The sequence below is a fragment of the Sordaria macrospora genome, chromosome 1, assembly GCF_033870435.1.
Source record: "Sordaria macrospora chromosome 1, complete sequence".
Lineage (NCBI taxonomy): Eukaryota > Fungi > Ascomycota > Sordariomycetes > Sordariales > Sordariaceae > Sordaria > Sordaria macrospora.
The window spans coordinates 7635460-7660565 of NC_089371.1; the positions used below are offsets into that span (position 1 = coordinate 7635460).

Here is a 25106-nt window from a genome sequence, read left to right on the forward strand (position 1 = left end):
AGGGATGCTGCTCAACTTCAGCTGTAGTGTGCCTGTTCGACAGCTGCTTTCAATTCGATGAATAACCCCGGGGAGGTTGCCGGTCTGAAACCTGTGAGCTATCGACGGCTTTACAACCGTCCTGGTAGTTGGGTTGGAGAGTGATGCCGTACCCCGGACGCCATCACCACAGTTGACGCCCTTCTGAAACACCACAGAGTTTTTGCAAGCGACGCCCTCTCTCTGGACGACCGCGAACTGCCACGTTGGTACTGGGGCCGGTGTGTGTAAAGGTTGGAAATCAACAGTGTTAAGTGTCTTGTCTGTCGGGGGAAACAAACCTTTACCTACCTTGGCCACTGTAAGCCTCTGAGAACCATTGGATTGGAATTCGATCTCAGGTCAGGGGATGATCTGCAATCTCAATAGAAGTGAGATTTCATGCGAGGCCATTGAGAGTGTTCAGCAGGCTATTCACGATATATCTGGCAAACTGGCTCCAGGCCCCCCTAGACGGAGTGCAAAGCCTAGGTCAAAGTCCAATCCAAACGGAGGAAGCTTGCCTGACCTCCGGCTGTATTGGGGGGCTTTGCTTGGCAGCATGCTTGGTGGGTTTCTGTTGCTGAGGCGAAAGTTTCGCTGCTCCTCGCGACCTTGTCTTTTCAGAACTGCAACTGGTCGTGAACACTAACGATTATGGAAGTTGAGAGTGTGGCATAGGTATAGAGCTTTGCTGGTCAGTGTTTTGCAGTGAGTAGCTGCGAGAATGAGCGGCCTTGATACCCTAGCATGAGATAAAAGCATTGGTGAGTGTCCTCTGCCAAAGTTTGATATCGCGTCCGCCAAGAAGCGGCGCCGAACTGCTGAAAGCCTAAAAGACATCAAAATCTACGGCCACCGCATATGTCCCAAGAATCTGAATCGAGGGGAAGCGATACTGAATCTTTGTGGGCTTCTCTGTGAACGTTTCTGCGTGGCGCTGGTATAAAGACCAACCTTGAACGACTGCCGACTGGCAAGCTGGTTGTTTAGGGACTGACGTCAGCTGCCATCCGGCCGATATGATGCGTCCGGGGTGATGGCAGCACTCAGCAGTCAGGACGAAATTGAGGGGGGATTGGACGTTGAGGCAAAAGTCCGACGAAAAAACAGGTCGCTAGTGTCATGTCTCCTGCTCATGGGGTGCTCCGTCGGTCGGATAGCATGGAAACTGAAGTAATGAGCTGCAGAGGCCGCATATGACGACGATAGGCAGAGGTCGTCATTGACTGAAATGGATGCTTTTGGGCAGCCGTGACAAAAATTGGAAAGACGAGAGTTTCATAATTATGAGATTCGAATACCGGTGATTGATGAAGGAGCCCAGGCGTTCAGATGGCCGATGGAAGATTGGTCAAGTACTTAGATGACCGATGGGCTCGTGACGGTTGGTGGGTTGAGGTGGGTTGTCGCTGTCGGCGAGGCAAAACACTGGACGCACGAGCAGACGCAAAGCCGAGATCTCCTGCACCCAAGCATCTTGTCACAGTGCGTGATCAAGGTGTGAACTCACGGCCTCATACTGTCTTCTCAACTTCATTCCATCAATCGCAACATCGTCAACACATATCGTGGCTCAACCAAAGCGACGGGTACTGCGATCATTGGGTTCTTGGATGGTTCTGGATGTCCTCTAATTATGAATGGTCAATTTTCTTGAATTTTACCGGTCCGTTGCACATGCTCACCGCGAGCCTCGCCCGATTGTGGTCGATTGCTCGAACCTACGCACAACGGGACGGCGAAGGGTTTTCCGTCCCATGGCACGGGGGGCTGAGGCAGCTAGGCACTGGCAGCGGACGGATTAAGATCCGTTTTGCTCCCACTTGTCATCTGGTTGAGTGGTGCGGCGCGGTGCGGGACGGGACCGCTTAAGCTTTGGTTTCGATAACGTGCCGCTGCTTGTCCTTCCAGAGACGGGTGTCATGGCTGAGGTGCACCCAGTCGACAGCCAAAATGCATTGTTGTAAAAGTGATGATGAGGTTGTCTTGACCATAGCAGGAGAGTCAGGGATACGGGGAGACGTTTGCGAGTCGCACATGGGCAGAAAATGGAACACTGATGAACTGTGGAGATGCCAGGGATCGACAAGCAAATCTGAAGCACAGATGAAATGCCCGTGGGCGTTTTCGGGATCCCACCTCTCCTAATTGGGTGTCTTAGGACGACATCACACGACTATCGACCTGGCCGGCTTCTTTAGTTATTCTCTCAGTCTCATATTTCGCCGTGATTCGAGTGGTAAATCGATGTCGATTCATTGTCGCGGTTGCGAGCTTCATTGACAACTTAACCTCTAAAGTGCATCACTGGTGGTGAGTCTTTCGCCAAGCCCACGAAGCATCGACTGCGTGCCAAGAGAACCGCGAACCCGTGCACGTCGTGCAGCAACTCAACCTCATCGCCGATCACGGGCCACTCAATCAGTTATGTTTGGTGAAGGGTCTCGTCAAAGTCAACAATGATCTAGCGATCTTGGATGAAATCGTTCCTGAGGGGATCCTCCTCTTTAGTATGCTTGGTGTTTTCCCTTGATGCAGCTTGGCTGCAAGATTTGGCGCGCGCCGACGCCGATGATAACGTTGAAATTGCCGCTAGGGAAGATCTAGGCAGGGGCAGCACAACCCGAGGAAGGCGGTGTTACACCAAAATGACCTGGGAAAGCCTGACCAGCCTGGTGTTGCGTATATCTCGGCAAGTAATGTTTTGCTGTCGGGCATTTCTTTCATGGCAGCCTTGGAAATCGACAAGACAGTTGGCCGTGCCAGAGGTGTTGCAGCATTTTCGGTTGAGGAAAGGGGAGGCCGGGAGGGCGAGCGAATGATGGGGTCAGCGTGGGATTTGCGGAGGAAGCCATCATGACCCACACCTGGAATCCCCGACTTAGCCCACAAAAAGATTGCAGAACAAAGAAGCTGATGAGAGATGAATCGACGTGAGCGTCCCCTGAGCGAGAGGGCGCATCATTAAAGGTTTCTTCATCCATCGATATGCCAGCCAGAATTCGCGCCCATAGCTCTGGCGAGGCTAAGAAGTGCAAACACACAAACGGAAAGTGTGGTGCTGGGATGGTAGGACGTTGGATTGCGCCCTCGCAGTTACCAAACGCTGAGCAGAGCCTTGAATGTCGACTTGGGCCCAAAGACGGGAGTCGGAGACATCCTGACCTGTACCTGTCCAGACTGGCTCGGCTGGCTCGATTGGTGACTGGGCGGGGAGATACAGTTCAATACTGGTTTGTGTGTTAGCTCGAGACCTCTGCCTCTGGTTAACCTTCCCAGGTGTTTTGGTGTCTGATTGATCAGTTCCGCTGTATAACTAAAGCCTGGTCTCCCTTTGGATATACTATATTGAGTTTTGTTGATGCTTTTCCAGTTCGTGTTTAGGCATTTTGCTTTGTTCTTGTTATATTTGGGACATTATAGGATGTGTCTCGTCCGGTATGTTAGGAGTACCGAGCTAACAAACCAGCACTGGATTGTACAAGTGAGAGGCAGAGCATCCAATGGCACGCGGTATCGTCGGGTACATTGGCCATGTAACTCGAACCGCCGTTTCCCAAGGCGTGCCAGGCACACGGCACACATCATGACCACCCAGCCAGCATATGGACTGAGAGGACTAGACAAATTGTCGAGAACCGGGGCAGACCAGGGCTTTGCCTGTCAGCACAGTTCAGCTTCTGGTCCAACCTTGACTCGAAAGGAACTGGAACTCTGGCGAGGCGGACGCGCACAGTTTACTAAGGACCGCAGACCGGCAATCAAAGAAAGTGGAAAGAGCAGGCCAGCGAGCGAACCACGGAAACGGGGCCTCTTCTGCGTGGCGACTTTACGCCATCTCACTGCGAGTGGGCGCGGCGCGTACCGACCACCATGATGAAGAAATACTTGTGCATCTCATTGTAAACACCAAAAGACGTGATAAAGTTGAAAGGTGGCCGTCGGACGAGTCGGCGTCTCGGGTTGAAGGTGGAGTGGCCGGAGCAAGTGCCAGTTGGATGGATGGATGGATTTGCGGCAGGGCTTGCTTGGCCAGAGATTGAAGGTGGCAGAAGTGGAAAGGAACGGAGAATGGAGAACGACGGCGTGAGGTTGAAGACTGAGGTTTTACTCCTCGCTGGGTTTTCGGGGGCCTGGGGCTCGCCGCGAAGGTAGACGGGAGGGATCATGAAGTATCAGCAAAGTCTCGAGATGGTGGCTGCATGGCCGGCGCATGTTAGCATTCTGTATCAAAGCCCATAGTAATGGCTAACACACCTGTCGACAAACACACACTGAATGCGGGAGTAGCAGACCCCTGCGGAGACCTGGTCTGTACCTTTAGGCACTAGCGATATCCGGACCCACCCACCCGAATGTGTGTTGTGTGGACAGGCTAGGAGGTAGCTGCGTTCTGGTGCCCTGCGAATGCGGGCTCTTTGGTGCTGGAAGGTTGATGGAAAGCCCACCCGGTTGTCGCAGTTTCTTTTCTTGCTCACTTCAATGAAATGTCAAAATCCCCCCCCCCCCCCCCCCCCCCCCCCCCAGAACTGCACTTTGAGATTCGGGCATATCATGGAGGACTTATCACCGCTCGGCAAACGTGACCGTCCTCGCAAAAGTGCAGTGTCAGACAGCAGCGCAGGCGATGTCTGCCTAGGTAGCATCCCGTTCGAGATATCGAGAGAGAAAGAGCTGTCCGCTCGGCACCCGACCTCAAACATCGAACTCCATATTTGTCGCTAGACCAACGTCTTCCCGCGTCTTGACCGCAGTCGGCGGCAGCCATGAACCGTCACCACCGACAATATCCCCCTACATGGACTTGGAGGCAGTCACGATGGGAACTAAAAACCGAGCACGTTCCATGATGGAATTGCAAGTCGTGTATCTTACCGAGAGGTAATGGGTCATACCCATCCCATTGAATAGGTAGTGTGCCTGTGTACAAGAAGAGACAACGACCAGGTACCTGTCCCCGTTAGGACCGTTATTACGGGCCACCCTACAAGACCTTGCCCAAAAAAGGTACCTTTCCTCTTCTGATGAATCCTTGCCCATTTCCACTTGACGTTTCTCGCTCCAGTCGCTTTCTCCATTATTACTTTTGCCCACACATATCTCTCTCTCCCTTCCCTTTTTCTTCCCTTTTCGCCAACAACGCTGGTTTTGTCCCTCCCACATGCACTCCAATTTACTCGATCTGGACCGTGTATAGGTTGCCCACGCCTTCCCCAGCCCAGACGGGATTTCACCAGTCGCCGCAATCTTAACAACCTTTTCCCATTACATACTACCAGCAAACTACACCTTTACCACCGAGACAAACGGGCCGCCTCTTGCGACTTAACCCTACCTACCTCGAATTCCTTAGTCCCGTATATGTCACGGTCGTCCCACGGCTGCTGCTCCAAACGGCATCTCGCATATTTCGCCTTGTCCATTGACTCCCCCGGCATATCAGCATCTTGGTCAGCTTGAGATTCAGGTTCGACTCAGATTGACTTCAGGTTCGGGTGTTGGAAGGTTTCTTACTTGATCCCAAAGGCATTGGTCGTCTGCACGGGGCGCCGGCACGCTTCCGTCCCAACATATGGCCGATCTGCTGGCCCCGTCATCTCACATTTTCTAGCATCTCATAGTCCACGTCAAGCGGCCGTCCTCTGTCCTTTGGGTTTCGGCCATCTTACACGCTTGAGATCTGATTCACACGAGCCTTTCAAGAGCGCCACCAGGCATTGGCCTCACTCGTCGCCCTTCCAGGTTCCAGTTTCCAGGTTGCGGGACATCGTTCACTGTTTCAGCACCATGGCTCAAAAACCCCAACATGTGATTCCCTCAGAGGAGCAGACAAACTCTGCGAGTCGCACCTTATCCGCCAAGGAGAAGGAGGGCGCGGCAACCGCAAGTGCAAATGCAAACTCGACCAAGCAGTCAGCCACCACTCCCGCATCAACCTCCCCCGGTACATCTACTTCATCTGCTGCTTTATCTAACGTCCTCCCACGGGTCTCTGATTCCTCCCCTCTTCCCCCAACTAATTCTGAACCTCCCGCGGACGTCTCCATGGGCAAGTCAACGAATACAAGCACACAAGCCGCCGCCGCCGTCGCCGCCGCCAAAGATGGCAGCACGGCGGCCAACCCCTATGGAACGCGTTCACGAAACCGCACAGGCAATTCTCGCATCAACTACGCAGAGGATCGGGATCTTGACATGGACATTTTCGAATTGTATCCGGATCGTCGAGAAGGAGGTGAGGCCAAAAAGGGTTCCTCTAAGCAAGGCCAAGCATCAACATCAGCAACAACGCAAGCGGCAACACCATCGTCATCATCGCCGACAAATGGTGCATCTCAGCCAACCCCACGTTCTGCGGTAAATGGGACATCAGCATCAACCGCCGCCACTTCCACCTCAACGTCGGCCTCACGGAAACCGCTTCCCACAATCGACGATACTCGTAAGGGCCACTCTTCAAACGGCACCAAAGATCAGCAGTCTCGTCAGCCCTCAACCTCGCCGGCCGCAAACGGGGCTCCTACCACCACTACCAATGGCCCCACAAAGTCCAAGAAGCGAAAAGCAGATCCTGCAGCAAATGCTTCCAGCAGTCAGACCCCAACCAGTGCAGCAGTAAACTCTTCGGCATCGCACAACAAGCGGGCCAAGACCAATTCGCACGACAACAATGGAAACAGCAAGACACCGACAAATGGGCTCGCGAGCGACCTGGGCACGGCTAAAGGCTATGGCGAGACCAATCTCCTCACTTTTGAAAAGACCAAGGCGATGCCCAAAGACGGCAAGATGGTGGCTGATGACGGCACTGTTCTTGAGGTGAACGGTAAGTTGTTGACTCTTCTACTCCTGGGGGCTTGCGCCTGATTCCCTATGGGGAAATGATGGCTCCTGTGCTCGTCTCTTTTTTTTTTTGGTTCGTCGAGGGGCGCCGTTCTGACATGGGTTGTAGATCACGTTTACCTGGTCTGTGAGCCGCCCGGGGAGCCTTACTACCTGGGCCGCATCATGGAGTTTTTGCACACCAAAAACGACCCAGCAAAGCCAGTGGACGCGTTGCGCGTGAACTGGTACTACCGGCCAAAAGACATTGGTCGAAGAGTGCAAGATACGCGAATGGTTTTCGCCACGATGCACTCGGACATTAGTCCTTTGACGGCCCTGCGCGGCAAGTGCCAGATTCGGCACAAGACGGAAATCCCAGACCTGGCCGCGTATAAGAGTTCGCGCGACTGTTTCTGGTTTGAAAAGCTGTACGATCGGTACATTCAGAAGAACTACGAGGTGATTCCGACCAAACAGATCATCAACGTGCCCGAGCATGTCAAGAAGGTGCTGGACGAGAGGTGGAAATACATTTTGGTGGAGCAAGGCCGAGGCAAGGAACTGACCAGTGCGGTCAAGACTTGCAAGCGGTGCGTCGGCTACTGCGCCAGGTAAGTTACAAAGATTATGCCAATTTGTGTTGCCTCAATTTCCCTTTCCTCTCTCACTTCATTCACCTCACACTCATTCATCACTTCCTTTTTCGATGTACCCCTTCCAACCCGCGGTACCGGGACGGGAACACACTAACTGCGACACCCTCCCTGGCTGGGCCTATTATTACCAAGTGGGCTGCTGGCTGGCTGGACCAGGCAGGCACGGACAATTGGACATGTCTGGCTGTTGCTGCTGTTCTGTCGGCCGGGTCGGTGGTTTGGTGGTGGGTGCAGGGGGTGGTCTGTGCACTGTCCGGATGGACGGTGTACTTTGATTTGGCGCGGCTTGGCTTCCACTTGTGCCTCTGGGCTTGGCCAATAAGTGTGGAGCCCGTCTCAGGAACAGGCCGATGCAGCATGTCGCGGTCCCCCCCATTTCAGTTGCTCCCCCCTGTCCCTTGCTCCCCCATCATTCGCATCATCTCCCTTGTCTTCGTCAATCACCACTTCCCATTCCAGCCAGTAAGCGACGGATGTGCTGACACCCACAACAGCAATGATTCGGTGGATTGTGCCGTGTGTCAAAAGACGTACCACATGAACTGTGTAAGGCCGCCGCTGCTCAAGAAACCGTCGCGTGGCTTTGCCTGGTCCTGCGCTGCATGCAGCCGTGCTCAGGAGCGCAAGCTGGAGGCGCGCAACACCCCCAACGTCCTCGATCCCAATGGCACCCATTTTGACGACGAAGATGAGTTCCTCGAAGACGATGAGGATGACCCGCCTGGCGTCCAGACCGGCATGACCAGTCGCACCAGTCCGGCCACCGAGGACTTGCACCAAGAGGCCACGGCTGAGCAGATCTATCAGTGCAGCCTATGGCCATACCGTTACCTAGGAATGCACTGCAAGGTTGAGGATGCCCTGGACTACGATGATCGCATTTTCCCCCGTGCGAGTACCCGGCTAGGACCGCGTCACCAGGCCGTTGTTGTCCCGTGGTACGGGCGCCCGGTGAAGTATGTGAAGCCTCTGGAAATCAAGAAGACCGGCCGAAAGGACGGAAAGCTCAACAAGGAGCAGCAGGCTCTTCTGGAAGCCGAGCGCAAAAAGCGCGAGACACGTCCGCAGTGGATACAGGACGAGCCTGCCGGCTATGTCGAGAGAGGTGGCGATGATACCATCACAGTACTCTACAAGCCCCCTCAACTCTGTGGCAAGCAGATGCCCAACGAAGCCATTGACGAGTTCATGGACAAGGTCAGAGGCATGGCGGTAGAGCTGGGCCTTCCGCCACGATCGACCAACTTGCAAGATGTTGCTAGAGACCTCCTCTTCAAGAACGATTTCGATCCTAAGAAGGCCCTGCAGCAGCTGTCCAAGGTCCCCAAGGAGGAGTTCAAGGAACCCGAGCTCACTCCTGCCGAACTCAAGAAGTTCGAGGAGGGTGTTGGAAAATACGGCTCCGAGTTGCACCTGGTCATGAAACACGTCAAAACCCTGACTCCGGCAACAGTAACCCGATTTTACTACACGTGGAAGAAAACGGAGCGAGGAAAGCAAATCTGGGGCAACTTCGCTGCGAGAAAGGGAAAAAGGGACGCAAAGAAGGCCGAGGCTGCTGCCACCAAACAGGCCGACGACGTTGCAGACGATCACGACGATTCCGCTTTTGATGCAGGTAAAGCCAAGGCTCAAAAGAAGGCCTTCATGTGCAAGTTTTGCGCCACCAAGTCGTCGCGGCAATGGCGTCGTGCGCCCACCATCTCACAACCCATCGGCGAGACTAACGGCCGTAGTACCAAACAGGACAAGAAGGGAGACTTTATTCCTGCTCTCTGTCGCCGATGCGCCGAGCTTTGGCGCCGGTACGCTATCCAGTGGGAAGATGTGGACGAAGTTGCAAAGAAGGTTGCTCAGACCGCAGGCCGCAACTGGAAGCGCAAGGTCGACGAAGACCTCTACAAAGAGCTGCTCGCGGCCGATGAGATGATTGCCAACACCAAGATCCGTACTCCCGAGCCTACACCTGACCCCAAACTTGTCCATGAGCCACCAGCGGTTGGTCAAGAGCCGCCGCGGAAGAAGCTCAAGAGCTCTGCTCGCGAAAAGGATAAGGACAAGGAGAAGGAGAAGGAAAAGGTGGAAAAAGAAAAGGAGAAGGAGAAGGAAAAGGAGAAGGAGAAAGAAAAAGAAAAGGAGAAGGAGAAGGAGTTGGAGCCCGCAGTCTCAGAGCCGGGCAGTGTGGCATCAACTCCTACACCAGTTGTCGCGAAGAAGAAGGAAAAGGTCATCGAGAAGCCAGTGATTATCGAGAAGCCAGCTCCGCCTCCACCGCCTCCTGTCCCCGAAATGCCGAAACCGCGAACATTACCCTGCGCAATCTGTCGTCAGATGGAACCTATGGGGGACCAACATATCTCTTGCAAGGAGTGCCGGATGACGGTTCATCGCAACTGCTATGGCGTTATTGAGCATCGGGCTCCTGGGAAATGGACGTGCGATATGTGCCTGAACGACAAGAGCCCGCAGGTATCATTGGTAGGTGCCAAATATCGTATGAGCTTTGGCTTTCTACTGACACATTCGCAGAGCTACAAGTGCGTCCTTTGCCCGGTTGAAAAGACGGAGCATGACTTTGTTGGGCCACCCAAGAACTCCCACAAGAAAAAGACCGAGAAGGAGCGTGAACGTGAACGCCAAGAGCGGGAAAATGCCATCAAGGCTGCCGAGTATTATCGGAAAAAGCAAGAGGAGATGAACCGACCCGTCGACCCGCGCGAACCTCTGAAACGAACTGCAGACAACAATTGGGTGCATGTCACTTGCGCGGTTTGGACTCCGGAGGTCAAGTTTGGTAATGCCAAAGCGCTTGCCCCTATTGAGGGCATCCCATTGATAAACCGAACCAAGTACTCAGAGATTTGCAGAGCTTGCAAGAAGGATGGGGGAGCTTGTGTCAGCTGCTACCACTGCAAATCACCAGTGCACGTCGAGTGTGCTCACAAGGCCGGGTATGTTCTCGGCTTCGACATCACACCGGTGAAGGGTTCTCGCCGTGATCAGCATAACATCGTCACTCTCGGGGGTGAGAGTGGTACCATGTCGGCCGCGATCTGGTGCAAGGAACACGCGCCTCAGAAGGGAGCGTATCACCCAATGCACGAGAAGGTTGACGAGACTGGCATGACTGCACTACAGCTCTATGTTCAGAACTACAAGCAGGCCGACTTGACTCTGACGGGTTGCGCAAGGAAGGCCATCCAGATCACTCCGACCACTCGACCCACATCGTCGTCTGCTTCATCGATAAGTCATCAGACCAGGCGAATCTCGACGATCCATCTACTCAATGGGGACCACGGAGACTCGGCCCCGGGCTGCCGACAACCGGGCGGCAAGATATGCTTGACTTGCGGGACTGATGTGAGTCCCAAGTGGTACCCCATCGATGAAGCTCAGGAGCGTGGGCTTGTCAATGGATACTACGGGAATTTGGGATCTGAGGCACAGAAATTCATCGAGCAGAGGAGCGTCCAATGCCATAAGTGCAAGAAGGAGGGGCGTCAACCACATGTGCACCCTAAGAGGGAGCCAACACCCCCTCCTCCTCCCCAACCGCTTTTGATTCCTGCCGTCGAGCCGGTCATTCGTCCGGTACCGGTATCTCAGCCGCCGCCAGTGGCACCACCAGTCCCAGCTCCAACAGCTCCTACGGCTGTCATGGATATTCCAGGCAGACAGCCTGGCCCAAGCCCATACAGCTGGTCACCGGGTGTCCAGGCAGCTCCCATCCCACCTCCGCTAGCTCACCCAGCCCCTATTCGTCCCCCGGTGCCACATCCTTCTGTTCCTGCATCGGGACCTGTTGCTCCGCAGGTTCAAGCTCCCCCGCCGGCACTTCCGCCGAGCCTCGCTCCTCGGGGCCCGTCTATGCCACAATCCCTGTTTGCATCAGGACCACCGAGACCTTACGACGACTGGCACCGTCAGCCATCAGGTCATCCACCACCGCTGCATCCGAGTCGGCAGATGAACGGCACTGGTCCTTCACCACCACCGTTGAACAGCATGCCTTCGTTGGCACCGCCTAACCATCTTCGGCCATCACCCTCGCTCTCTATCGCGAACCTGACACACGCTCAACCCCCGCCTCCTCTGCCTCAAAACGGGCACAACGGGCACAACGGGCACATGGCGCACCCATCTCCTTATGCAAGAATGGATGGCCTGCCACCTTCGCCTCGTCGAATGAGCGGCCAGCCTACCACACCGAGCGGCGGCTCCTATCTATCAGGAGGCTCTCTCCACAGCCACGGCGGACCACCCGATTTGCGACCGCCTACCGATCTTCGAAATGACTATCGAAACGATCTACGAGCAGACCCGCGACCGCATAGCATGCTGAACCACCCAGTTCCTCACCACCACGTTGCCGGGCCACCACCACCCCCTCATCCTTCTCAGCAGGAGCAACATCAACCCTTGTCCTTCCTAAGGCATTGGAACAACCATACTGCACAGCAAAATCACGCGCAGCCACCTCCGCTGCATCATGCCTCTTCTTACCAACAGGTATCCGGTCTGCCGCCGCCGCCGAGGGATAACAAGCCGAAGGACATCAAGACTGGTGCGAGCTCTAGTCCGTCGCTGAGGAATCTTCTTCACTAAGGAGCTAGATGGTAAATGGGCCTGGGTGTGCATATGTCAGGGCATGGAAATGGCATGTTGAGATACATACGTACAAGCCTGTGTGAGAAGGAAGAATACACCCACACTACAAGATGTGGTGTTCATAACCCATCTCATTTGTTGAAAATGCAAGAATTCGATGGAGTTTTCTTCAAGTCACGGAAGAGGAAACGGGAGAATTACGAGAAGGGACAAAAAGACTTTATAATATAAGTTAGAAATGGCGTCGAAGATATCTTTGTGTTTACTACGAATGTGGGAGTAACTGGACTGGACTTGACTAGTTTTCTTTTGCTTGCAGTCTCGTTTGCATAGCGTTGTCGGATAGGGGAGGAGAGGAGACGAAAAGAGGAATCACTTGGCTTGCTATTGCTAGGCTTTGCTTGCGCTACACTACACTTGGTGTTTGTGATGAGTTGAAGAGATACCATACTAAACAGCTACAATAGGTAGAGTTAGAAGAAGAAGAAGAATACGGAATTAAATACAATCTAGTTGATCAATTCTGTCTGTGACTTCTTGGCAGCATTTGAGTTCTTAGACGTTTCGTCACAGAGCACACACATCCTTTCTAATTCCCACGGTAACTGCACAACTTCAATCACCAACGTAGTTTCATCTTCCCCTCTCACTCACTTTAAGCCTCCTCCTCCTCCTCCCTCTCCTCCTCCTCCCCCTCCTCCCTCTCCTCCCTCTTCCCCACCTCCCCAACCTCACAAATATCCTCCCACCAAACCCCCGGCTTTTCCCTCACAAACCGCTCCATCAACCCCCTACACCCCTCATCATCAACAACCACAACCTCCACCCCTCTCTCTCTTAGGTAATCCTCCCCTCCCCCGTTTTCTGGCTTAAACGTGCGATTCTCTCCTATCACCACCCTCGGGATCTTGTATAAGAGGATGGCTCCCGTACACATGTCGCAGGGAGACAAGGTGGTGTATATAGTGGAGCTGGAGTAGGTGGGGGCGGGGAGACGGCCTGCGTTTTGGAGGGTTGCTGTTTCGCTCTAGATTTTTTTGTTTTGGGGGGAAACGAAACATGTAAACGTGGGTGGATGTTCATAGGATTGAATATTGTTGGTTTGGGAAGAGAAGGAGGATAAGTCATGTACGGGGATGGGTATGAGGATGGAAATGGGGTTATTGATATTGATATTGATGTTGATAAAATATTGAGCATACATGATGAATAGCTGAACCGAGCTGGACGCACTGGTTGTGGCCGCGACCTAGGACGGTGCCGTCGGTGTTGGAGATGAGTGCTGCCGATCTTTTTGGAATATGGTTTGGGATGGTTAGTAACGTAAGGTAAGTAAATATGTTTATGTTTTGTGGAGAGGATATGTAGAGGCAGATTTTTGGTACATATTTCGAAAACTCGTAGTGGTGATTTTGCTCTGTGCTCCTTGTGATTTTCTTTCTTTAGGTTTTCTGTCTTGAAGAAGTAGAAGAAAGTAGGTATTCAGGAGACATACAGGAATTCCCCCTTCTTCATATGATTTCTTGGTCTCCTCGTAGGCAATGGCTAGACCGGCGGCGTCGTCCATGACGGAGACGAACACCTTTAAAAGGGGTCAACCACTGAGAGTGATCGACATGATGGTTATCACTCGGCTTTTATTCAGTTATATTCTACTTGCCATACTGGACAAATATATCCGTGATCATGAGGCTGGTGAATATGTGACCTACCGTACCTTATTTCCTTGGTACCTATCTCACTGGTAGGTATTGGCTTCAGTTGTAAGTAAACATCATAGCAGATCCCCCGCTTCCAAGATGTTACCCCATCCCGATAAGGCGTCGACATGAGGGCTATCATTCAGTCCCAAGTCCAGAGAGCATTCGCTCAATGGACTGTTGTAAAGCAGAAAATGGCATCTGAGGCCGGCCGGCGTGTCAGTGATTGGTTGACTTCCGAGTTCGTTTACACTCTTCGGTTTCGGGCGAAGATCAAAGGGTACGGCTTGGCTACACAATTTGATGGTTTGGTCCCAAATATCTGGCAAACAACATCATCGACACATCTCAGTCTTTCGAGATCGATAAGCAGCGCACATCATGCTTGATGGTTTCAACTGGAATCCTCTAGATGCAAGGTAAAACGCTTACCAAAAGTCGCCCCGCGATACCGGTGATGGTTGTTAAAACACCGAGGGGCAGAGGCGACATCATGTTGGTGGGGTTGTTGTTGCTGTTGGGAAGAACGCCTGCAGGGTTCGAGCGGGCGCCAACTCGGATTCAGATGACAGAGCGTGAACGTGCCCCCAACAACCCAATCAGAGATCCTGCATGACATGAGTAGCAAAAGCAGCCTTGTAAGGAAAGTGAAACACCCAAGGACAGATGGTAAAGAAACCCTATTCTACACTTTCATAAGATGTATGCACCATGGATGTTCCGCATTGCGTGCGGTGTAATGTGAGAAGAGTGTTCGAAAGTTGGGCATTTGTCACTGTCACCTTGAAAGCGCACCAGCCACGATCGACAGGGTCCCCCAAAGTCAACCGAATTTCCATGTCCATCCCCTGAGGCTAGATTCTGCCAGTGAGTGATATCGAGGTACCTTCATGTGAGTGTGGGGAACCATGTCTCTCCTCATGTTTTGTGAGGTCAGGTCCACCGTGCAGAAAGCGGGATAAAGTACCACGTTATCGGCCCTCAACTGGGTCAGCCACGCTCTAGAGCTTTCGATTGATTTCCATGAGGAGGGGCTGAAGAAGAACATCCTAGGCCAGTTCACCCACTTCAGCCTCTCCTTCGCCGTTCCGGGTCCCCCAACGAACAAGGCGGCCCGTCGCATTTTCCCTCCCTCTGCGCCTATTCCAGAATTGCAGTGAAGATTCCGGTTCAGTTGCCTTGCCTTGGTTGATATTTGAACCCTGCTGCCGGTGCTTGGACATTTCTGATCAGTCATTCCGTCTTCTGTTATACCCAGTCTTCTGTGTTTCCCTACTACAACTACGCCTCCCCGTCACTCCCAATCCTCCTTCGGCGAGTCAAATCCCATATCCTCGAACTTCCACTCTTCCTGTAGCTCGAGCCGCTTCTGGTAGGTCCATCCCTGTTTCTGTCCGTTCCTGTTCTGCGCTTCTTTCTTTTGGTGCCCTGGACCACTCCCCCGAGGCGAGCGAGGCCTGAAAGTCAGGTCCCCAACTCTGCCAACCAAACCCCGACTCGGGACCCCATCGGCCTTTCCCAAACCACTTTGCGCAAAAGATCTTTCTTTCCTCCCTTCCACCATTGTCCACCGCCGCCTTCGACTTCCACCTTTCATCTCGTCTCTTTCTCTCGATTTGACTTGCATCATTCTCGACGCGACTTCCCAGCCGCTGACCTTATCTTTCCTCCCACTAGTAGACCGCGATTTCTATCGACTTTGACGCCTACCCATATCCGTCATTATCTCCGGAACTGAGCATCCAGAGCATTCCGAATCTTGCCAACACACATCTCTCCACACACATCCACATACCCAGACCAGACAGTCAAGATGGTCAAGGAAACAAAGCTCTATGAGACTCTTGGAGTAAGTCCCGCTGTTCACCGACACCGCCAGCCTGACAGAGGAGGTGGACTAACGCGCGGAAACAGGTCAGCCCAGATGCCACCGAGGCGCAATTGAAGAAGGCATACAAGACCGGTGCCCTCAAGTACCACCCAGGTATGTCCCGCCATCCTCGCTACTTGCGCAACCGAATAGCGTGCTGACAGACGAACCTTACAGACAAGAACGCCAACAACCCGGCTGCCGAGCAAAAGTTCAAGGAGATCTCTCACGCATACGAAATCCTTTCCGACTCCCAAAAACGCGCCGTCTACGATCAGTATGGCGAGGCTGGCCTTGAAGGTGGTGCCGGTGCCGGTGGCGGCATGGCTGCCGAGGACCTGTTCGCTCAGTTCTTCGGCGGCGGCGGCTTCGGCGGCGGTCTCGGTGGTATGTTCGGCGGTATGAACCAGCAGCGTGCGCCCGCGAAGGCAAAGACTATTCATCACACCCATCACGTATCGCTCGAGGACATCTACCGCGGAAAGATCTCCAAGCTGGCCCTCCAGCGCTCTATTCTCTGCCCCAAGTGCGACGGCCGCGGCGGCAAGGAGGGCTCCGTCAGACGGTGTGCTGGCTGCGAGGGTCAGGGTACCAAGATCATGATGAGGCAAATGGGTCCCATGATCCAGCGCTTCCAGACTGTTTGCCCTGACTGTAATGGCGAAGGCGAGATGATTAAGGAGAAGGATCGCTGCAAGCAGTGCAACGGCAAGAAGACCGTCGTCGATCGCAAGGTCCTCCACGTCCACGTCGACCGTGGTGTTAAGAGCGGTACCAAGGTCGAATTCCGCGGTGAGGGTGACCAGGCGCCTGGTATTCTCCCCGGCGATGTTGTGTTTGTCATCGAGCAGAAGCCCCACCCCCGCTTCACCCGTCAGGAGGACGACCTCCTTTACAAGTGCGAGATCGATCTCGTTACCGCCCTTGCCGGTGGTACCATTTTCATCGAGCATCTCGATGAGCGCTGGTTGAGCGTCGACATTCTTCCCGGCGAGGCCATTGCGCCCAGTAAGTATTCTTCTGTCCCACTACGTCATGTATGAGCTAGCGCTAACCGTGAAATAGACGCCGTCAAGATGATCCGTGGCCAGGGCATGCCTTCCTACCGCCATCACGACTACGGTAACATGTTCATCCAGTTCTCCGTCAAGTTCCCCGAGAAAGGCTGGACTGAGGAACCCGCTGCTTTCGAGGCTCTTCGCAAGTACCTTCCCGCCCCCGCTGTTCTCAACGTACCTCCCCAGGAGGCTATGACTGAGCCTGCGGATCTCGAGGACGTCGAGGGCAACGGAGCCGGCCGTGGCTTCTCCAACAGCCCCATGGAGGAGGATGACGAGCCCCAGGCCGAGCGCGTTCAGTGCGCCTCGCAGTAAGCGAGCTGAATGCGCTGGGAAGCAGTACCAACCTTATCCATAATTCGACGATAAATCGCGGAACAACCGACGGTCCAACAACACGTGCCATGCACTGCCGTTGTTGCAAGACTCGTCGCTGTGGAGGCTGGATGATTTGCAACGATACTAAATCATTTGGTTGCCTCGTGTTCCCATGATCACCCTTAACGAAGCAAATATACCCGATTACTCGACCCTTTGTCGAGTATTGCACATTTGACGAGGCACGATATTTCAGGGGCCGACAAGACGAAGAGCTGGAGAAAGGGAACAAAAAGGGGGTATGATGCAAGGTGAAAACCGTTAATACCTACAAGTGTGATCAAGTCGGCGCGGGCGGAAGGGGTACGATCACACTTTTCATCCACGGAGCATCCGGACTGTCACTATCTGACATGGTTAATGGTGGAAGAAGAGGGTTCAATGTTCTTTTCGATGTTCCCCCTATTTCACCTTCGTTTCATGACATGGTGGACTTTTACTACTGTCGAGATTAAAATCCATCGACACTCGGTCTTACTGGCAGGCGTTCTAGAGAAAGGATATCGGACTGATAGAAAGGAAGGATGAAGGGGGCATGAATATGGCATCGTCATCTCTTTCCGGGCTGTTTGCTTTTTCTTCTGAAGGAACAGGAAAGGCCGTGTAGCATGGAACGGAAAGGGACTGCTCGATACGTGCTTACACTACACGTATAAAGGAATATTGTTCGCCTGGATTTAGGAAGGAAGGGGGGAAGCTGGGTTTTTCTGGAACTGTTAGCGAAATGATCTTGAAGATTTCTGAATACCATTTTCCCGCTTCACAGCGGTGAATCTGTGCTGTTCGTTGTGACTATGACAATGCCTCAGGAAGAAGTGTCTGCAAAGTATTTCAGACCCGAATGAATCCTGCCCGTGTGGTTCTCATGTATATATCCTATCATCACTAAATAAACAATCACCTCTTCTCGCGCGAATGCACATACTCGTCGTCCGCTAAGCCTATATCGTTAAGCTTTCCTTCCCTGACTAATATGATCGTCTCAAAATGGGTCAATAGTATCATGAACGTCATCACGACCCCACATTTTATCAACCACCCCTCCTGTTATCACTACATATATGTGCATGATATTTACTCCTCATTCTCTCACTACCTGGCTCACGTTGGTAGACCACATTTTAACCAGAGATTAATGACATCGTCAACCTCGTCCAAGTGAAACCGTATAACAATATCTGAAAACACAGAGGCAATGGGGGAGCAACCCAGAGCCAAGATTGGCATCATCTCAATGGGCGACATGGGCAGCGCTCTCGCCAGCATTCTCATCGCAAATGGCTACGCCGTCGCAACCAACTGCACCGGGAGAAGGTGAGGTGATATAATATATCCCAAAGACAACTTCTTCACATGATAAATATTAATAAATCTTAATAAAACTAACACCAAAATCCTCACTCAGCCAAGACACCATCGACCGCGCCACCAACGTCGGCGCCGAGCTTCTGCCAACAGATGAAGCCCTCATCACCCAATGCGACGTAGTCCTCTCCGTCGTCCCGCCGGCCCAAGCCGCCGCCACAGCTGAACGCATCATCGCCGCTTTCAAGAATGTCCATGTCTCTTCTCCGACGAGGTCCAGGTCCACGCCGCTCTACTTCGCCGACATGAACGCCATCGCCCCATCCACCGTGCGGTCCATCGCCGCGCAGTTCACGGCCGCCGGCCTCGATCCGGACCGGGACGTCCGCTTTGTAGATGGCTGTATTCTTGGTGGTCCTCCTTCGAGGAAACAGCAGCAGCAGTCTGTGACGGGCGGTAGCGGAAGTACGAACTTGGGTCCTTCGGCTACTGGTCCAGCTGCTTTGATTACTTCTTCTTCTTCTTCTTCTTCCTCCCCCGCATCAACCTCATCAACCAAGCCAACGACGGCTTCCTTCCCGCAAGAAGATATCCTCCACGACCCTACAACCGGCTGGTCCTGCCCTCTCCTCCCTACTTCAGGCCCATGGTCATTCACAGACACTTCCACGTTTCCTTACCCCTATGGCCAACATTTCGCTGAAGTGTTGCATATCGAACATATCCTTCCCAACCCCGATCCCGCCGACGCGGATTCCTCTTCCTTAACTGCCACCGCTGCTGAGCAGAAACAGACATCAGAGATAGGCCAAGCCTCCGCCCTTAAAAACGTCTACGCCGCTCTCGCCAAAGGATTCGCCGCGCTCTCCCTCCTTTCCTTATCCACTGCTTCTTCGCTCAGGATCCTCCCCTCGTTTCTTTCTTCCCTAGAGAGACTGGCGCCCTCAAGGTTACAGACCATGACGCGGTACGTCACGACGTTACCGCCCAAAGCGTACCGGTGGGTGCGGGAGATGGAGGAGATCAGCAAGACGTTCACGGACGAGGAGGAGGTGGGGTGGGATAAGGAAGGAGAGGACGTGTTTAAGATGGTGGCGGGGGTGTTTAAGTTTGTTGCGGACGAGACGGTGTTGGGGGAGGAGAAGGTGGGGAAGAGGAAGAGGGGGTTGGATTTGGAGGATTTGTGTGAGGCATTGGGGGATGGGTTGGAGGAGAGGAGGAAGAGGAGGAGAGGGGAAATGGAGAGGGTTGAGAAGTGATGTGGTGGTGGTGAATGAATAGCACTTCTCTATATGAATATCACCGTTTTCAACCACCACTTTGAGAGATGAAGTACTAGTATTTTTGTGCTTGTCCAAATCCTATGCGCTAGAGAAAGGATCGATTCATGCTATAAATGCGTACCAAAGGAAAAAGAAAGTAGAGAGAATCCGTAACCGTCTAAACAAGGGCTGGATCAAACTCCTGCAAACCCATATCCCAATCTCATAAGCACCACCTCTTCTTGGGCTTCCCAATATCTCAGCCGCTGAACCAAATCTTCTCTTCACTCGATGCCCATATCGATGTCGTCCTCAGCAGGACCACTCGCGGCAGCCCCGTTGGAGGCTTCAGCCGCAGGAGCAGCATTGTTCTCCTGGTTCGCACCACCGCCACCAAAGTAGTCCTCCATCTCCGCATCCAACTCTTCCTGGGTCTTCTTGGGGCGTCCATTACGGGTACGCTCGCCACCCTGGGACTTCTCACCGCCTCTTCCACCGCGTCCACCACGTCCACCACCTTCCCTGCGAGCACCTGGACGACGACCGCCTTCACGGCCACCCTCACGACGGGGTAGCGGGCTGCGCGAGCGGCCGCGACCCGAACCACCAGGACGGTATCTGTCGATTCCTTTGCGGGCAGCTTCCTCATCCAACTCACGGTCGCGGCGCGAGGGTGAGATTGAGCGGGATCGGCCACCGGGGACAGTGATACGCTCGGCAAGGGGGCGAGGGTTGATAGCGGTCTCGAATGGGTTACGGCGGGGGCCGCTAGGCATAAGAGTGAGGCGGATAGGCTGGCCTGAATTGCTGTTAGATATGCTGCAACCAAGAATTCGGAGATTTAGGGTGAACATACCGGCAGCGTTGGCTCCGTCGTACTCGCGAATGGCCCGGCTGGCATCCTGGGGAGATTCATAGGTGACAAACGCCGTTCCTTCCGAGCGACCGGCGCGATCGTACTTCATGTCGAGCTTAACGAGGGGTCCAATTCGCGAGAAGAGTCCCTATATGTATATGGTGAGTATGGTGGGTTTGTGCAATCTTCCTAGGCTGATAAGAAGCTTACTTCGAGGTCCTCTTGGGTCAACTCGTAGTGGATGTTGTCAACTCGGATCTTGCTTCCTCTAGGATCGCTGCTAGAATATCAGTACACGGATATGGTCCAAAGCGGCCTGGGTCATGTCTCCTACCTAGAGAGTTCCGGAGATTGTCTTCTTCTGGGGGCACGACGGCGGTCTGAAGGGAGACCAGTCAGCTAGGCCTTCCAGGACCCCATTTCATTGTTTCGGCTAGATCGTACCGTTCTCTTCGAACTTGTCGTGAACCCATTCGCTGTACAAGCCATGTTAGTACCTTGCTTTCTGACAATAATGTTGCGCTTGTATACGTACGAGTCTAGGTTTCTTGGTGCATCATCTCTGAAGGACTGTCCCGCCCAACAAGTCGGGAGCTGTTAGCTGGGAATTTCAAACCATATTACGCCGGCTTCCTCCTCGGTCGCGATTCGAGGCATCGAGCACAAGTCGGGTTGAGTGGCTGCGTTCGACATCTGAAGGTAACCGGACTGAGAAAGAGCGGGGCGTAAAGTTTAAAGGGGAAGAGGAGAGGTTTCAACCTGTGAAGAAACAGTCGAATTAGCGTCAGTAAAGTTGCCAATTATAGTAAAAGGATATCTTCAGCCTGAAGGCAGATTGAAGGTCAATTCTCCTTGTATGGCGGCGTACCTTTCTGACGCCATCGCGGGGGTAATCATTTCTGTCGCGTCGCTGGCGGTTGTCGCCGCCATTGTCCCGGTTGCCTTTACCACGAGAGCCTGAGCCCCGGCCGGCATTCTGTAGAAAGCATTGATGTCAGTATCCATTGGCCAAGTATCCATGGCCCAAGTCAATTGGCAGACATGGAAAGACCAAAGTGGGTATTACGTACTGGCTTGCGCTCGGCGAGGATCTCGTCAAGGCTACGGTCGAGAGAGTTGTCGGCCATTTTGCGTAATGTCGCGACGATAGGGTGTATTGGCGGTGATTGCGGGTAAGGAAGTTGGTGATAAGAGAATAAATATAGGCGAAGGGGCCGCAACACGAGTCACAGAGCCGGTCGAGGTTTGAAAGTGGTTGTTGGGTAAAGGGCCGGTGAATGCGACCGATTTTGTGACTGAAGTGAATCGATGGATGGCAAAAGGACAGGGACGCGGTTGCAACGAGTTGCAGGTCAAGGTGCGGAAGAGGCTGCGAGGCGGCGTCCCGGCGAGTCAACGTTGTTCTTGGCTGGGCAAGCTGGAGCCCATCGCAACTTTAGTGTGGAGACCGCTACGTATATGTGGGGCTCATGTCAACCTCCAGTTGGAGACGACATCGACGGAGAACGGACTCCCCAGCATGGCATTCCCGTCAATTGGCCGACCCAGGGATTGAAAGCGTCGTTACCAACTGAGGCAAGGTCCATATCCCAGTTGCAAGTTTGATACTTAAAACAAACAGTCTGGGTCTTGTGGGGCATCCGCAACGGATTTCGAAGTACGGGCTGCTTTCATTCAAAGTTGAAACCAACCTTACAAACCTAGAGGCTGAAGAACGATAGCCAAGTAGCTTTATCATTGTCTACTATGTAATTGTCGCTGTACACCATGACAAACGTACCAGTACACTTTGGACATAACCTTTAACATCATGTAAAGTAGGCTCCTTCCACATTACGTATACATAGCTCATCATACCATTGATGGCGTTGTTTCACAAAAAGGGTTCATCACAGACAACATAGACATCTTGGGAGACAAGAGCAAAGTTAAAAGAAGTAATTACAAAAGCACCGTTATTGAAGCTAACAATCTAACAAGCAGAAGCAGCTGACCTGGCTGCATCATCCTGCCTATCCAGCTTTGCCGGGTACAAGAACCATCATGATCATCATATATCGTCCCTGCGGCCGTCACAAAGCCTACCGGGCCATCGCCCGCTTCACAACACCAGGACCCCGAGTTCAGTCTAAATCGCATTTTGAGAACTTCCCTTGACAACTAGTTACAGATTGACCAGAGAACCTCAATACAAAGCAGTCCGTCCCTTCGTCCGTCTTTTTTGAGCACCGAGCACCTCTAAAGTAAATGAGCGTGCGCACGTGCTAGATCCGTACCAGCGCTTTGTGTGGCGTAAGAAAAGATTACCACCAGATGCTGAACCCGCAAAATTCCAGTAAGAAAGGAAAGAAGTCCTTAACCTCCTTCTCTATCAGAAACCGTGTACACGAGGCTGCCTCTTAAATCCTAGATGGATGCCGACGTGTAAAGGTAGCGGGGTATGCCGAGAGTAAGGAAAAGGATATCGTGTATCAATGAGGCTTTTTGCTTTTTTTGTTTAGATGAGGTCAGCGACGTTCATGGGCATCTCCTCGATCTGGGTGCTGTAGAACTGTTCAATCTCGCGCATCATGCGGACATCGTCAGCGGTGACGAAGTTGATCGCAACACCCTTACGGCCGAAACGACCACCACGACCAATACGATGGATGTAGTTCTCGCGGTTGGCGGGGAGATCGTAGTTGATGACGAGAGAAACCTGCTGGACATCGATACCACGGGCGAGGAGATCGGTGGCGATCAGGACACGAGAAGAACCGGAACGGAACTCCTTCATAATCAGGTCACGCTGAGCCTGGTCCATGTCACCGTGCATGGCGGAGACGGTGAAATCACGGGCAGTGAGCTTGTCGGTAAGCCAGTCGACCTTTCTGCGGGTGTTGCAGAAGATAACGGCCTGGGTGATGGTGACGGTCTCGTAGAGATCGGAGAGGGTGTCGAGCTTCCACTCCTCCTTCTCAACGGCAATGTAAAACTGCTTAATACCCTCGAGGGTAAGCTCGTCCTTCTTGACGAGAATGCGGACGGGCTCGCGCATGAACTTGGTGGTGACCTCAAGGACGTCCTGGGGCATGGTGGCGGAGAGAAGGACGACCTGGGTGCTCTGGGGGAGGAGCTGGAAGATGTCGTAGATCTGCTCAGTGAAACCGCGCTGTGGAAAGGAGAAAAGTTAGCATTTCGCATCTGAAAGCTGTAGACACTGCAGAGTATACGTACCGAAAGCATCTCATCGGCCTCATCAAGGACGAACATCTTCATGCTGTCGGTCTTGAGGAAGCGACGCTGAATCATGTCGTGGACACGGCCGGGGGTACCGACGACGACCTGAGGGCCGTCCTGGAGGGCCTTCATGTCATCACGGACGGAGGTACCACCAATGCAGGCGTGGCACTCAATGTTCATGAAGTCACCGATGGCGACAACGACCTTCTGGATCTGCTGGGCCAACTCGCGGGTGGGGGCGAGGATAAGAGCCTGGCAGGCCTTGAGGGTGGGGTCGATCTTCTGGAGAACGGAGATCGAGAAAGTGGCAGTCTTGCCAGTACCGGACTGAGCCTGAGCAATGACATCGTGGCCTTTGGAGAGTCAGCGGGAGTTGGCCATTTTGTCGAGAAGTGGTGTTTTCTTACCCTTGATGACGGGCATGATAGCGCGCTGCTGGATAGCAGAGGGACGCTCGAAACCGTAGGCGTAGATACCTAATCATCAACCATCAGCACGTGGCCCTCCCATACACCGCTCGGTCGAGAATGGCGTTCTTACCGCGAAGCAACTCGGGCTTCAGGTTCATCTCGTCAAAGGAGTCAACGGTCTCATCGTAGTTAGACTCGATCTGTCCTGTAAGGGTGAAATGATTGTCAGTGACTGCTGAGCTGGGTGGTGATGCCAAAAATGTGGGCGCCGACGAGGGGCAGGTGAGGGGGAGAGGGGCGAGGCACAGCACACAGACGACAGCGACGGCAAAGACTTGCTCGAAGCCATCGACCAAGTGTAGCGATGGCCCTTTGGTGATGTTGATGATAGTTTGAACGTACCCTCGGGGATATCCTCGAGTCCCTTATCGGTAGCCATGATTGCGGTTGTAGATTCGCAAAGATTTCCGGATCCAAGCCCTGCTTAGATCTGGAAATACTAGAGTGTTGGTGGGGTAGTAGAGCAAAGAAATATCCGCAAACGTCACGTTGCAGATATGTTGGAGAGGATATTAAGTTATTGGAAAATCGACAGATTCAAAAACTCCCAGTTGTACTGAGAGAAAAGGATCTGGAAAAAAAGGTCGAGGGATGGGGTGTTTGTATGTGGGTTGGGAAGTGGTGGGCAGAAAAGAGGAGAGAGCCTGTGGTGTAGGCGGACAGATAAAAATTCAATTTGCTGGCGGACCGGAAATTTATGTGTGCCTCAGGCATAAAAACCTAACTGGTGAATGGCCACGCCCGCCGCCCGCATGTCAAGTCAACTTTTTTGGCGTCCCCTCCTCCAAAACCAACCGTTGCAAGCCAATCAGGGAGCTTGCGCAATTGCATGGTGGGGCAGCCTTGGCACTAGCGCCGCTGCCTTGCTGCCT

At 53.2% G+C, this 25106-nt stretch overlaps 6 protein-coding genes across 6 annotated transcripts; 3 read left to right on the top strand and 3 right to left on the bottom strand.

Annotated features, from left to right (window-relative positions):
- Positions 1-5052: 5052 nt before the first annotated feature.
- On the top strand, positions 5053-12547 carry SMAC4_00362 (uncharacterized protein). Its single transcript, XM_024655412.2, has 4 exons — positions 5053-6847; positions 6974-7457; positions 7997-9980; positions 10032-12547. The coding sequence occupies exons 1-4, from the start codon at positions 5809-5811 to the stop codon at positions 12108-12110; spliced, it is 5586 nt and encodes a 1861-aa protein (XP_024511006.2). The 5' UTR covers positions 5053-5808; the 3' UTR covers positions 12111-12547.
- Positions 12548-12768: 221 nt separating this feature from the next.
- Positions 12769-13680, bottom strand: SMAC4_00363 (uncharacterized protein; the record flags this gene model as incomplete). Its single annotated transcript, XM_003351769.1, has 3 exons — positions 12769-13138; positions 13499-13530; positions 13609-13680. The coding sequence occupies 3 exons, from the start codon at positions 13678-13680 to the stop codon at positions 12769-12771; spliced, it is 474 nt and encodes a 157-aa protein (XP_003351817.1).
- A 1541-nt stretch (positions 13681-15221) lies between these two features.
- SMAC4_00364 (uncharacterized protein) lies at positions 15222-18040 on the top strand. Its single transcript, XM_003351770.2, has 4 exons — positions 15222-15662; positions 15728-15797; positions 15861-16691; positions 16749-18040. Exons 1-4 carry the CDS (start codon positions 15627-15629, stop codon positions 17054-17056), a joined length of 1245 nt encoding a protein of 414 aa, XP_003351818.1. The 5' UTR covers positions 15222-15626; the 3' UTR covers positions 17057-18040.
- Positions 18041-18140: 100 nt separating this feature from the next.
- SMAC4_00365 (uncharacterized protein) lies at positions 18141-19738 on the top strand. The gene is made up of 2 exons (XM_003351771.2): positions 18141-18433; positions 18525-19738. The coding sequence occupies exons 1-2, from the start codon at positions 18315-18317 to the stop codon at positions 19681-19683; spliced, it is 1278 nt and encodes a 425-aa protein (XP_003351819.2). The 5' UTR covers positions 18141-18314; the 3' UTR covers positions 19684-19738.
- A 10-nt stretch (positions 19739-19748) lies between these two features.
- SMAC4_00366 (uncharacterized protein) lies at positions 19749-21899 on the bottom strand. The gene is made up of 8 exons (XM_024655416.2): positions 21613-21899; positions 21411-21518; positions 21078-21112; positions 20987-21018; positions 20877-20922; positions 20753-20819; positions 20543-20690; positions 19749-20485 (listed from the first exon to the last, which is right to left on the bottom strand). Exons 1-8 carry the CDS (start codon positions 21667-21669, stop codon positions 19971-19973), a joined length of 1008 nt encoding a protein of 335 aa, XP_024511007.1. The 5' UTR covers positions 21670-21899; the 3' UTR covers positions 19749-19970.
- A 556-nt stretch (positions 21900-22455) lies between these two features.
- On the bottom strand, positions 22456-24883 carry SMAC4_00367 (uncharacterized protein). Its single transcript, XM_024655419.2, has 5 exons — positions 24577-24883; positions 24305-24379; positions 24172-24240; positions 23759-24117; positions 22456-23693 (listed from the first exon to the last, which is right to left on the bottom strand). Exons 1-5 carry the CDS (start codon positions 24611-24613, stop codon positions 23040-23042), a joined length of 1194 nt encoding a protein of 397 aa, XP_024511008.1. The 5' UTR covers positions 24614-24883; the 3' UTR covers positions 22456-23039.
- Positions 24884-25106: the final 223 nt, after the last annotated feature.